The sequence below is a fragment of the Trichechus manatus genome, unplaced genomic scaffold, assembly GCF_000243295.1.
Source record: "Trichechus manatus latirostris isolate Lorelei unplaced genomic scaffold, TriManLat1.0 scaffold00006, whole genome shotgun sequence".
Taxonomy (NCBI): domain Eukaryota; kingdom Metazoa; phylum Chordata; class Mammalia; order Sirenia; family Trichechidae; genus Trichechus; species Trichechus manatus.
In genome coordinates, this window is record NW_004443942.1 from 16,634,620 (window position 1) to 16,649,854 (window position 15,235).

The following is a 15,235-nucleotide window of genomic DNA, read 5'->3' on the forward strand; positions in this document are numbered from 1 at the left end:
AGAGGGTTGACATGTTGTGGGCTTGTTAACCAATGTCCTAAAACAATATGTGTACTACTGTTTCATGAGAAACTCTGTGTTCTGTAACCCTTCACCTGAAGTACAGTAAAAAAAAAAAAAAAAAGTAATTTCCAAATACAATATTTGCATTGAAGGCAAAGATATGCATGTATCACAATGAAAATCTTCAGAGCATCTGAAGTTCTAAAGTAAATTAGACAGGCTGATTTGATGATTCTGCCTCGAAGGAAAAGAAAAACAAAAGGACGAATAAAATGTTTCAGGTTTCTCAAGAAGGCTTTTGTCTTGCCCTGTTGAATTATAACAGAAAAGGACCAGAGGGGAAGTATCATAGACCTGGAAGAAACCAACAGCAGCAAATCTTTTGACAATCTCAAGATTCTCTCATGACCAGAGTCAATGTGTTGACACAAAGATTTTAAAGTGACTGAATATCAGTGTTTACGTTCTCAAAGGACTCCATTATTTTTTGAGAAAATTGAGCAATTTTGATTGAAGAAAGGGAAAGCTAAGGAAGTTAAAGGAAAGATAGGAGGTAGACTTAAACACCTAATAGGTGTGAGATACTCCCTTAGAAACCTTCTTCTATTTTTTATTTATTTGAACTCTTCAACAACACTTTGAGGTAGGTGTTATTTTGCCTACTGTAAAGATGAAGAAATTTAGAACAAAAGTGAGATGAAATAACTTTCCCTACTTCATGTATCTAATAAGTAATAAAGGGATTCTAACCTGGAATGGACGACATCTTTTATTTATCTGTTTTCATCTTGCTGTTACCTACATTATCTCTTTTCACTGTGATGCCACATTTGATAGGAAGCATCATTGTGCCCATTTTACAAATGAGAGAAAAGTAAGGTAAAATTAGTATTTCAAATACCATTCTATAGGCAGGTGCTGGCCTGGGATGAAGTTTTCAACAGTAGAGAGATATAGAAAGATGGAACGGCAAATAGAACCAAATAACAATAGTCCATAATTGGATTTTCCATGAATTAATCTCACTCTCTCCCTCTCTCTCTCTCTCAGACACACACATTATAATTTCTTTGACATTAGATCCTTCATATATTTTGAGTATTAAAATGTTATTTCTATGATGTATCTTTGGCTATGTATATTTTCACCAAAAAGGCCGAGAAGGGAGAGTGTTGACATGTTGTGGGGTTGTTAACCAATGTCATAAAACAATATGTGTATTGTTTCCTGAGGGAAAAAAAAATGTTATTTCTATTCTGAATTATTGTTAAAATAGATTGGGGTTTATTTGTTATAATGTAAAAATTTGAAATTGACAATCCCAGTTTTTGTTACTGTTATTTAATGTTTCTTCTATAAAATACCAAAATCTAGGAACCCCAATGTTCATTAACAGTACTAGGAGGTGGAGTTGAGACTCAAATTCATGCACGTGACTCCAAGCCCTGTTCTCTCCACATTACAATGGATTTCTGCTAATTACTGGGTATACCCCACTATGTCAATTTCCACAACCCCTTTGTGATTGTGTGTTGTTTTCCATGCACAGAGGTAAGCGTATTACCATGGCTTGACTCATCTACATAGACCTTGCCTGCTTTTGTGTCCATAATATAACATTTTGGCAAACGGAAGCTGGTTGTTAAATGCACAGGAAAATTAAAAATAAAATAAAATAAAACTGATTATTCTGGTGGTACTAGTAGAGATTTATATATGTGAGAGAGAATGTAATCATCTTAATAAAGATGCATTCATGGCTTATCCCATTTCATAGTTCACAGATCCAGCTGTGCTCCTCCCTAGGTTGCCTGCATAACTGAATGGGCGATCTGCATATTGAAGTAGCTGAATTTGTGCATATTTTCTTGATCAATGTGCATATTTTATTACTTGAGTCTCTAGATACAGGTACTTTACTAATCAGGTTGAATTTTTAACTAATTGAGGTGACAGAAGTGTTTTGAAGATCTGTGCCTGTTTTATGCAATTCTTAAGACTACCATTTAAGCATTTCCTTTCTTTTCAGACAAGAAATAGTAACTTTGTATAATTAATCAACCATTCCCTACACTTATCCATTCTTCTCCAAGTAATATTATATTGTTTGACCTTAATATGCATGAGTGTAAATGACATTTGAAATTTTCCCTTAGTTCAAGAAAAAAATCTGGGATTTCAAATTGATAATGGAGGTAAAGCCTAAATTTCCAGGCTCCAGTTTAAGCATTATACGTAATAATTTATGAACATGTATAATGCTCTATAGGCTAACTATACACTGATAAAGAATCTGTGAATAGATGGTCATATCTAGTTGAAAAAGGACGGATCAGCCATGTCCCTGAAAAGAAGGAAGGAAGGGAGGGAGGGAGGGATGGAGGGAGGAAAGAAGGAGGGAAGGAAGGAAAATATAAGTATAAATATAGATCTGGATTTATTTACTTTATCCTTTATCTAGATCTAGATAAAGATGAACATAAATATATAGAGGTATATAGATTGATATGGGTTATGCTATTTTGTAACCAACCAAAATATTAAAATACAACAATAAAGTTGTAGGAGAGATACACAAGACAGAGAGAGGGGAAGTCAGAGAGAGATAGAACTGATATCCAGTGCTTCACACTTTAAGCATCTGTCTTGTGTATACTATTTACAGTTATGTAAGTTGCTTATTGTTACCTTGCTTTTACTGATGAGGAAACTGAAATCCAGAGTAGTTAAATAATCTGTCCTAGGTCATGCAACAAGTAAACGTCAACCGTGAAATTTGAATTCAGATCTGTCTGATGCTAAAGCTTATATTACCCCCATCCTATCCCATATTTGTTTTTTTAATAAGTATGAACGCTAAAAAAGCAGACACTTTTCAAAGTGGGACTAGCTCAATCTTTGGAGTCGGATACTTCCTCTCCCTCCCTCCTGGTCTCCCTCTCTCCTTGAATATTCTAATGAATATGTATTGAGAAGAATTTTGTTTCATTTTGTTATTTTGCTCCTTGATTTTTAGGTGTGTGATGAGTGATGAAGCAGCAAATATCCAGTAGTCATTTTCTACAGAGGATAATTCCCATGCCCTGTAGTCAGTGCCCTCTGGGTCCAGCTTCCTCACACCATTTAAGGAAGTATCCCCAGATTCATACATTGTTTCTTCATAGTCAGAAACTAATCACTAGTATCACAAGGATCTTCAATAATAAGTGAGGTGATTACATAATCTGAGGTGTTTACCCATACAAAAAAAAACACATACACACAGAGAGTGACAGGGTTTTTGTCTAAGAAATTTTACCTATAGTTTTGCTTACTAAAGAAAACAATATTAACAAATTGGTACCTTTATTTTTGTCTATTTTACATGCACACCTTGTTTTGAATTGTGGTAATACTATCATCTGTATAATTCCGTATTATATGCTTTCAGTTTAAGCATTTTTCATTTTACTAAATATCCTAAAAGCATTGCCTTCAAGACTATGAAATATTTCATCTTACTCTTGTATCCTTGGAGCCCTGGTGATGTTAAGAGCTCAGGATGCTAACCAGAGTCAGCAGTTCAAATCCATCAGCCTCTCCTTGGAAACCCTATGGGGCAGTTTTACTCTGTCCTGTAGAATCGCTATGAGTTAGAATCGACTCCATGGCAATGAGTTTGTTTTTTCTCTCTCTCTCTTTTTTTTTTTTTTGGTACTGTATCCTTATTAAATTAGCCACCCTGCATATGTTCTACCATTAGTTTGTTTCTATTGTCTATTGTTTTTTTGAATTACCATAATAATACTTTTGAGTGCAAAGTTTTGTGGGCTTTTTTTTCCTTTGTTCTTAATTGAGGATCATTTCCTTCAGAGAGACAATATCCCAAAGTGAAATACATTGGAATATAAACGTAATTAAACCCCACGTATCTATCTTATTGTATTATTTTCTAAAATATCTGAATGCATATATAATAAAGTTATTATTTATTTTTACACCAGCATTGTCAGAGCGAGAAAGAGAGAAGTCCATTTCATCATGTTCTAGCCAGCAGTAAACTTATTGTTTCTATTGCCTTACTTTACATGAAAAACATAATTTGTTATTATTTTAATGACCTTTTTTATTTTTTGCTATCATCCAATTATAATTTTTTTCTCCAACGGCAAGAGGAAGGCATTTCATTAATGTAAATATATCTGAAAAGGGTAATGTAGAACTACATTTCTTTCCAAACTGAGTGGACCACATCAATTATTATATAAAAAATCTTCCATTTGTTGAATATATAATATTAGGGGATTTGTTATGATAATATCAATAGATAAGATTTGTTATCTGATAAATTCCAGGTACTTTGTTCCGGTGCTTTTTCTTCACTTAATCCTCACAATAATCACATAAATTTAGGTCTATTCCTTTTTCCTGTTTGTTAGATGGTGAACATGATGCACAAGACCCCCCAAAATTCCCACCTAACCCATAGTACATCTTTGTTAAAAGCTAAATAATGAACCCCATTAACACTACCTGCCATCTTTGTTGCCTACAGCATTCATCTTTATCTTCATCATCATCATCGTTACTACTACAATATAGAGATGTTACTGACCCAGAAGCACTGAGCTAAGTGTTTTAAATCATTTTCATGTTTAATCCCTACAGCAATTTATAAAGTAAAAGTGTTCCACATGTTAAAAATGTGGAAATTAAGATTAGGAAAAAATGAGAACTTTTCCAAGGCCACAAAGCTAGTAAATCATGGATTTCAGAATTTGAGCATTGGTTCAACCCAGACTTCTTAGCCCGTGGTTTAACCACTACATTATACTGTTTTGTCATAAAATCTCTTAATGAGACTTCATGTGATGTCTCTTTCAAACAATTACAGTTCCATTCCAGGTTGTACCAGGATGAAGTAAAAGAATGAAAAGTCATTAATTACTCCAGTCAGTGTTGGGGAATGAGGCAAAGAAAAGACCAGTGTAACAAAAAGCCCTATGTGTGTGTATTTAACAGTCATAGTAAAAAGAAAATCAGTGAGTCTGAGTAGCTAACAGCAAAGATTCATTCTTTTAATGCCCAGGCATTCATCTCATGAGCCTTGCTGTGGTTCATAAAGGTGAGCTGACAGCCACGCTCCTATATCACATCTTACTTTTTAAGACAAAGTGTCCAAGTCCCTCATCTCATCCATCTCCTCAGTCCTCTCTGTCAGCCTCCTCACTTGTCACTGCTGACACCAACAGGGAGAGAAACAGCATGGAAAATTTGGCAAAGCCTGTGTTTTCCTACTAAACAGAAAAGGTTCCCAGGGTTCCAGGTGAGTATTTGTTCAAATGAGAATGATTGGGAAGGCAGTTTGAAATGTTTTTCAACATGATTGTGAAGATTTTTTTCTACTTTAGGAACCTACTTTCTCTTCTTTTGGGACTGGAGAAGTTCCCCACTCTGAATCATACATGAATCAAAGGATAGTTGGGAAAGAGACAAGTTTTGATTTAGTTTGATTTCAGTGATCATGTTCTTAGGTGTAGATATGTGAGAGATGGGCCAGTAGAAAGAATGCATGTAGTTCTCAACACTACAGGTTGTATGATGCTCAGGGATTTATAACTTGAACTGCTGTTTATTTACAAATTTATTTACAAATTCTCATCCCTCACTGGTTTAGGATCAACTACTAGGTCTTTAATTTCTTGGCATTAAGTCTAGTCTGCCATGTAGCTGAGCTTTCTTCTTCGGTCAGAGAATGTCCTGGGCCAAAGAGGCCAGGAAGTCATCAGTGTGTAAAAAAGCAATGAAAGTAGTCTGAGGGGATGAAGCAGGCAGGGACAGATACTTCTACAGTGTTTTAATTCCCACTTTAACACATGAGGTTTAACATATGACACGTTCAGGGAGCAAGTTAGTGGCAGAGCCATTACATGAGCAGTGTCCTCTGATTCCAGAGAAATTACTTATTCCGTCCCATACATTTATACTTGCTCATATTTACTCCCTCCACCCATCTGTCAGTTTGTTGTACTATGGAGGCTTATATGTTTCTGTGATGCTGGAAGCAATGCCACTGGTATTTCAAATACCAACAGAGTCACCTATGGTGAAGAGGTTTCAGTGGAGCTTCCAAACTAAGACAGACTAGGAAGAAAGGCCTGGTGATCTACTTCTGAAAATCGGCCAATGACCCTATTGTTCATAACACAATATTGTCTGATATAGGACTGGAAGATGAGCCCCCTAGGTTGGAAGACACTCAAAATACAGTGGCAGCAACATAAACTCGAGTATACCCAGGATCATGCAGGAGCAGGCAGTGTTTCATTCTGTTGTACGTGGGGTGTCATGACCACTCAACAGCAACTAGCAACAACAGCAACAAGTTCACTCTGGTATGAATCCTGTACTGGTAATTTTTAAATAGCAGCAGCAGATCATGCAAATAGGAAAAAGAAAATCTTAAAAAAATCTTCCTCACTTAGAAAAGTTATACTCTAGGATGAGAGAAAAAATGGACCTTTATTTATAATCTCAGCCAAGAAAGATACTTAAAGAGAGTGGCCAGTGTTTAATAGGAAAACTGTTGGACTAATTTATTCCAAAATATGATTACTACTGAAAGACAGAAACAAAGAAACAAATAAAAAATGTACATTCATTTCACCTGAGAATTGTTGTAACAATTATTATAAATATAATCGCATATAGATAAAGCTTTGTCTTTATAGTGTAATACTTATAATTTAGTACAACTAAAAAGTAATTTTTTTCCTTCTCCGTATATTTTTCCCTAATATTTCTATCATGTATTTGCATGTATTATTGTTGCATATATTAATATTTGCATATATAATTTCAGGTTACTGGTTATTATTGGGATAAAATGAGGAGGGAAGAAATGATAGAATTAAAGGTGAAATAGATTCAATGTAGTTAGATATGATCTATTGAATACTGAGATGAAACTGGATTTATCTAGTTAAGACTCTCATGGCCTATTTGAATGTCCCCAATGTCAGTTTGTTCAAATCTTTATAGGGCAAACCCTTTAACAGCTGAACATCTTCAACTGTTAAGAGTTACATATGTTGTTTCCTAGAAGCAGACCCATGGGTTTAAATCCATACTAAGCATTTTCCAGAATAACTCTAAACTCATGTCTTATTGGATAAATCTTCAAGTTTCTAAACACAATTTGTTGTGCTCTTGAAACCTCTATATTCTCAAGTCTCCTATCCTCCTGAAGCAAAACATTAATTGTGGTAATTTTTTTTTTATTTTTTTAACTCTGTAGTGTTAAAAGAGAAGCATTAGTAAAGAATTATTTTGCATCCACTCAAGCCAGCACTTATTTCTATTTTTCCTTTTATTGTCTTTCCTCCTCTCCTCTTCTTGCTCTATGTTGGGGATTTTATGACTATTGATTCTGTATAATACCTTATATTTATAATGTCTGTGTCAGCTCATTATAATGGATGGTTTGTAACTACTAATGATGATATTAATAATGATAGTAAAAGAAGAGGGAGAAAGGGAAGAAGAATGTTTACTATTTGCTAGTACCCATGCTGAATATTTTTGTTTTTTTTTTCTCGTTGTAGCCTCACAATAACTCTGAAAAAATGGCCCTATTTTATAGCCAAGTAAACTGAGAACCAGGATAAGTTACTTGATCAAGATTACCAATGAATAAGCAGCAGCTAAAACTTGAACCAAAGTCTATCTTACTCCAAAGCACTTTTAACTGATAGGCAAAACCATCTGTAAACCAGAATTTTGGACATGTGTCAAATTCTTCTTGCTTTCAGAAACAGCAGTTCTCTGGAATTTTAGAAATCTGAGTGTATTTACAACAAGAGAAAACACACTCTATGAAGAAACCTCCCATGTGTTCTCACCAAGTGAATGTCTACTTCAACAATAACTACAAGGTTGACAAAAGATGCTTATTGAGACAAGATACTTGCAAGTTAAAATTACATTGGCCTTATCTCTGTTGCTTTCTTAAGAAATACAAATAATTTATGAATCTCATTCCATAAAGTGTCCATAATGCTAGTGAGGCCAAAAGTAAACTTAAAGGTAGTATTCATTATAGGATCAAAGTTTCACAAAAAGGTTGGAGTCATCTTCCAGCCACCTAACATTCTTCTTTAATGTTGAAATATAATAGGCCTTCATTCTTTGGATGATCAAAGTCTTTTCTCACATAGTTGGCTGTGCTACTATTAATTATTAATATTCCACAGTAAATCCTAAAATATGTTTCTCAAGACAATGACCTCAACTGATACTCCATACAAAGGGTTTTGGGGTCAAATATATTCAGAAAATATTAATATTATATCTCCTTAAAGATGAATAGTGCATTTGTGCATTATAAAGAAGTAGATCTCAAATTTCACTATGCATTTGAAGTGCAAGGGTAGTGATTAAAAAAGCTCTCTTTTTCATAGGACTGGGTTATTGTCCAGGTATTTTAATGTGGACAGATTATCCAAGACAAAAATTTTTAATAAATTATGTGTTAAAGACTCTAAGAAAAACTACACTGATGAAAACGATTTAGTGTTCAAATCAACTGTTTTTCCTAAACTGATACTACCTTTGAATTCCATCCTCTCCGATGCATTTTATGAAACCCTACACTCTGCAGTTTCCTTACTGCACAGATTATGTTTTTTGAGCTGCATTTTATATAATTATTTTAGTTTATTTTTCAGAGTCAGAATGAAAGTATAATGAAAACAAAACTTAGTTGTTTTAACATAATAAAAACAGCAATTATAATTATTCAGGGAAATTCGAGGTCCCAGATGTACCTCAAACTCAGATACCTCAGATTTCTTTCTTAGGTAGCCTAGAAAATCGCTCTATTCATATGCCTAAAGCAACTTGGAATAACATAGTCAAGATTTTAATTATTAATTTCTGTTATTATAGTTCCAATCACACTTTTACATTATATTACTGACTTACTGAAAAGAGGAAGTCCTTGTTGCTTTTGTTGCCCGGTGCCATTGACCCTATTCTAACTCACAGCAACCCTATGTACAATAGAACAAAAACAGTGCTTGGTCCTATGCCATGCTCACAATCATTGCTATGTTTGAGCCCATTGTTGTAGCCACTGTGTCAGTCTATCTCATTGAGGGTCTTCCTCTTTTTCACTGACCTAATTTACCAAACATGATGTCCTTCTCCAAGGACTGGTCCCTCTTGATAACATGTCCAAAGTAAGTGAGACGAAGTCTCACCATCCTTGCTTCTAAGGAGCATTCTGGATGTACTTTTCAGAGACAGATTTGTTTGTTCTTCTGGCAATATGTGGTATGTTCAAAATTCCTCGCCAACACCATAATTCAAAGGCATCAATTCTTCTTCAGTCTTCCTTATTCTTTGTCCAGCTCTCGTATGCTTATGAGGTGATTGAAAACACCATGGTTTGGTTCACCTTAGTCCTCAAAATAACATATTTGCTTTTTAACACTTTAAAGAGGTCTTTTGCAGCAGATTTACCCAATGCAACATGTCATTTGATTTCTTGACCGCTGCTTCCATGAGTGTTGATTGTGAATCCAAGTAAAATGAAATCTTTAACAACTTCAATCTTTTCACCATTTATCATGGTGTAACTTTTTTGTCCAGTTGTGAGGATTTTTATTTTCTTTACATTGAGGTGTAACCATACTGCAGCCTGTAGTCTTTGATCTTCATCGGTTAGTACTTCAAGTCTTCTTCACTTTCAGTAAGCAAGGTTGTGTCATCTGCATAGGGAGTCCTTGGAGTCCCTGGATAGTGCAAAAGGTTAATGTGCTCCTCTATTAGCCAAAAGATTGGTGGCTTAAGCTTGCCACTGAAAACCCCTGGAGCATAGTTCTACTCTGGCACATGGTGTTGCCATGAATCAGAAACAACTCAACAGCAACTTTTTTTTTTTAGAAGTGTTTGTGTGTTAATATGTTGGAATCCTTATGAAATATATCCAAACTTGGTCATAAAATAAATAAATAAATAAAATCAAGCATTTAAAACCTTTCATATGCAGCAATACATACAGTGACCACTTACTTTTTCAGCCGCTATGGTTTATTGGGAAGCTGCTTTCCCATTGATAGTGCATGCTGCCACAAGGTGGGAGCTTTTATGACTGTTTGAAACTTCAGAAATGGGCATGTGCTCCAAATTACTATTTTCACAGGGTGTTTTATGATGTGTGTGCATTTTGGTAGGAGAAGTAGAAATATTGAAAATTTTTATGTAGTACACGTATGTACCTCTGGATTCTGGGGTACTGTGGGGTAGAATTAGTGGGACACCGTTTGTCCCAAAGGACTCTAAGTGTAGGCTTGTGTGAGGTGGCAAGAAAAAAAAAAAAAAATCCGTGCTACCTACCAAAAATTCATACACACTAAATAATTCAGTATGATTTCATTAATAAAAAAACATGGTATTAACAAAAAATTCAAAGCAGAAAATAATTGAAGAATAAAATGGTTAATAAAATTCTACAGGATTGAAATATTTTCATGACCTATGTTTGCTTTTGTTCATTCATTATTTATTCAGAGATTATTGAGTAATTATTATATGGTAGGCAACTAGCTGGGCTCTAGGGTTGGTGGAATGTAGCCCCCATCACAAACGCACAATATGTTGAGGAGTTTGACATGATTATACATATAAAAACAATGTTAAACGCTAAAATTAAGTTATATGCATAGTACCTTGAAAGCAAGCAAGAATGACTGAATTTTTCTAGCGGTAGAAATTATGGGCTAAGAAGGAAAGGAGTAGCTGGTTTTCAGGATCTCCCAGTGCAAAGGGTGGGGAGGTAATGTACACATAGGCAATGAGATATAAGTTTACACGGTTGTCTTCAATTAAGAGCAATATAGCTGGAGAATAAGGAATATGTAAAAGTGTTTCTGCTGTGAAATCTGGATTAGAGATGCAGATTTAGTTACTATCTACTTGGAGAATTTATAGAATCTTAAGAGTTAGAAGCTAGCTTAGGTCTTCACACTTTTATTGACCCCCCAGAAACAAACTGACTTTTCAAGGTCAAAACTATCCAGTGGACACGTGTTATTAAACTCCTACACTCCCAATTTCACATGGAAAGGATTACAGAAAATCTCCAAGTAAAAAAATGCAGATATGCCACTAAACAATTTTTACTGATACTTTAAAAATACGTTTATAAAAAAGAAGAAGAACGAAAGGAAGGAATGGAAGGACAAAGAAGGAAAGGAAGAGAAAAAGAGAGGCAAGTGGGTAGACAGACAGGCAGGAAGGAAGAAAATGAAAATTCATTTCATTAACTAGGTTAAAATGGAAATGAAACCCACCTGGTATAATTTTAGGAGTGCTGGCACTTCATTACCTTCAAAACTGCTGAGACTAATAAATGAGATGGGATTTCCTGACAGGTAAAATATAATATTTAAGGTATTGAGGATTTTTTTTTTCTTTTTACAAGATAGATTGATGATCATTATTTTTACATTGCTTCCTGGTTTGCAATATCCGATGTTCCTGAAGGCATAAAGACCATTGATATATTTAAGTCTTAAAGTCAAGATGAATCAAAGATTCAATAGTTTTATAATTCTTTATCTTTTTTTTTAAAGTTTTTATAGAGGGAGAACTTTCCATTGGAACTGAACTTCTTCATAGTAGCCAACTGCCATAGCACCACTGAAACCCACCATGAATGTGTGATCTCTCCTTGAGGATTCTACTCACATTGTGATAATTTTGTCTCTAGCTTGACCTTTCAGCATATATTAAAGTGGTGGAACTTTCTCAATGGGAAGAATTCAAGGTGTTTTGTTTTGTTTTCCTTCATGTACTTTAACTTCAGTAACTTATTTTTAATTTCTGTCTTTACAGGAGGGCAACGCCTGCTCAATGAAGCAGAAAGAAAGCAATACCGCTACAGAATCAGAGCCTGCCCCACAGGTATTTTTGTTTTGTTTTGAATATTTCAGACAGCAATTCTTGTTCCATTGGTTTCAGTGCTTGTTTCTGTGGATCTAGCTGGAGAAGGGAGTGTACATAGAGACTGTACAAAAGAATGCTTGTAGGACTTGCCGTGACTACTGTGCCTGTCACCAGGCCATGGGTTTGATTATGTGAAGCCCTCAGATGGATGATCAAGGGTTTGGGAGACACCTAATCTCACTCCACCAAGAAATAAAACAAAAATGGTGGTGGGTGGGGGAAGCATGTACATATTCCTTATGGAACAAAGAAAATTTACAGAACATTTAGTGAAGTGGAGGAGATAGAAAAAAGTATGAATTCCCTCAAAAACAACAACATCAAATAAACGTCAGAAACTTAATTCTGAAATTCTATTTGTACTTTTCTATGTTTGATCAAAAATGTTGTATCATGAAAATTTTAGTGTTTATTTTATTTAAGACAATATTTCTGAACCCTTGCATTAGATGAATTAGAATTGAATACTTTGACCAAGTTCATTTCAAAATAGTACTTGAAACATCTTGCCATTTGCAGGTAAAATGTTTTATGTACTTTTCTGAAGTAGAAGTTTTAGGATATTTATATTTGTTTTATTTTTGCTTGCCATTAGCTTTTTATAATCTATTTTATTTTATTTGTTGTTGCTTTTGTTGAGAATATACACAGCAAAACATTCACCAATTCAGCAATTTCTACATGTACAAATCAGTGATATTGATTACATTCTTCTGGTTGTACAACCATTAGCATCCTCCTTTTCTGAGTTATTCCTCCCCTATTAACATAAACTCACTCCCCTCTAAGGTCCTATCTAATCGTTCAAACTGCTGCTTTCGATTTATTCCCATATAGATAGATCCTAAAAGAGCATAGCACTCAAGGCAGACATTCATTATTAGTTAAGCTGGACTATTGTTTGGTTTTAGGAAGACATCAGGGGATATTTTTGGATTAAGGTTTAAAGATCATCTCAGAGCAATAATTTCAGGGGTTCATCCATCTTTTGTAGCTCCAGAAATTCTGGATTCCATGAGAATTTGAAATTCAGTTCTACATTTTCTCCCTTTTGATCCAGATTCTTCTATAGAATCTTTTATCAAAATGTTCAGTAATGGTAGCCAGGCACCATCCAGTTCTGGTCTCATGGCAAAGGAGGCAGTTGTTCATGGAGGCAATTATCCACATATCCATTTCCTTCTCCTATTCCTGACTCTCCATTCTCTGTTGCTCCAGGTGAATAAAGACAATTGTTGAGCCTTTGATGGTTGCTTGCAAGCTTTTAAGGTCCCAGACACTATGCAATGAACTAGGAGGTAGAACAGAAGCAGTAAACACATTGCTAGGCCAATTAACTGGGATATCTCATGAAACCTTGACCCTAAACCTCCAAACCAAGGAGCCAAATCTCATGAGGTGTTTGATTGTACATAAACAGCCTCAGCAACTATTTTTTTTTTTTTTTTGGCCATTATTATAAATATATCTATCGTAAAACTTTTGCCAATTAAACTTTTTACAGGTGTACAGTTTACTGAGAGAACTTACAATAATTAGCTGTGTAATCCTACCCTTAATGAGATTTTTTAATCACCATATATGAAAACTCAGTACTCCATAAGCAGTAACCCCAATTTCCCCCCCTCTCCCACCCCTTGTAACTACTAATAAACTTTGGTATCTATACATTTCTTTTTCCTGCCTTTTTATATAATTGAGGTCATACAATATTTGTCCTCTTGTGATTAACTTATTTTACTCAACATAATATTTTCAAGCTTCATCTATATTTTACCATGTATCAAGACTTCATTTCTTTTACTGGTTGAGCAGTATTCCATTTATCCATTTTGCTGTTGATGGCAATTTAGGTTGTTTCCACCTTGTGCCTATTGTGAATAGTGCTGCAATGAGCATTGGTGTATAAGTATCTGTTTGAGTCTCTGCTTTCAAGTCTTTTGGGTATATACCTAAGAGTGGAATTGCTGGGTCATATGGTGGTTCTATTTTTAGTTTTTTGAGGAACAGGCACACTGTTTTCCACAATGGCTCTGCCATTTTGCATTCCCACCAGCAATGGATCAGTGTTGCAACTTCTCCACATCCTCGCCAGCATTTGTTATTTTCTGGGTTTTTTTGTTTGTTTCTTTTTGTTGTTGTTGTTTTATCCTAGTCATCTCAGTGAGAGGGAAATGATAAGTCATTGTGGTTTTGATTTGTATCTCTCTGATGGCTAATGATGTTGAACATCTTTTCATGTGTTTGGTGGCCATTTGAATTTGCTCTTTGGTGAAATGTCTATTCAAGTTCTTTGTTCATTTTGTCTCTTTGTTGTTAAGTGGTCAAAGTTTTATATATATTTTCGTTTTTAGATTCTTATCGGATATATATTTTCCAAAGATATTTTTGTAAAATACTTGTTGAAAGATATGAATTTACATTACTATTCTATTAGCATTCTAGATTTTTATCTAAAATTTTATATTTATTTGACTCTTTTAATTGTCTTTCCTGTGTTGTTTGACAGAAATTACAAATGTCTCCTTGTTCTGAATGTGAGGTGAAAAAATCAACAGAAAAAAAATTGACCAGCTTTGAAGAGATGGCAAGTAGAGAAGAAACAATACTGTAAATACCAAGAAACTGTGTTTAAACATTCATTTGGTATTGTCTTCATACTCTTTTTAGACCACAGGCTTGATAGAAATACTAAGTTTCTAAAGCATGCAACTTTTTCACAATTTTATGTAACTTTATAAAGTAGTCTACAAATTTTCCAAAAGATTCCAGGCCAGTTATGATCCTTCAGCAATAACCTTTGAAATAAACATTACAAACATAAATATGTCATTGTTTTTATCAGTAAACAATTGGTCTGTTTTGAACCCAAATGCAAGGTAACACTTGATTCTTCTGGTTCACTTAAATTCTAGTTCTACTGTGATCTAGTTGTTGAAATCAACTGGAGGATGATGAAATGTTGTGGATCCTCAGCATTCTTAGAATGCAAATTACAACCATACCATAAAATTTTTTGTTCACACAAACCAATTCAAGTCACTTTTCTTAAAGCTGGAATCTGCGCCAGCTTAAATATATTGTTTATTTGAGGGTCTTCATTGCTATTGTTCTTATTAATTTGAATCATATCTAAATAATGCCCAGACAATTCTGTCAAGGATTAAGTCAATTAAAATAATTTATTAAATCAGCTGATTAACATGAAGTAGACAAAATATCTGGATGAATGACTAAATTTCTA

General features: G+C 34.5%; 1 protein-coding gene across 1 annotated transcript in view; it reads left to right on the forward strand.

The window, feature by feature from the left end:
- The window catches only part of LUZP2 (leucine zipper protein 2), a 548,883-nt gene extending 534,120 nt beyond the window's left edge, over positions 1 to 14,763 (forward strand). Inside the window, exons 9-10 of the mRNA XM_012557421.2 lie at positions 11,881 to 11,949; positions 14,501 to 14,763. Coding sequence (XP_012412875.1) covers positions 11,881 to 11,949; positions 14,501 to 14,605 — 174 coding nt within the window. The 3' untranslated portion in view covers positions 14,606 to 14,763. The remainder of the gene's footprint in view (positions 1 to 11,880; positions 11,950 to 14,500) is intronic.
- Positions 14,764 to 15,235: the final 472 nt, after the last annotated feature.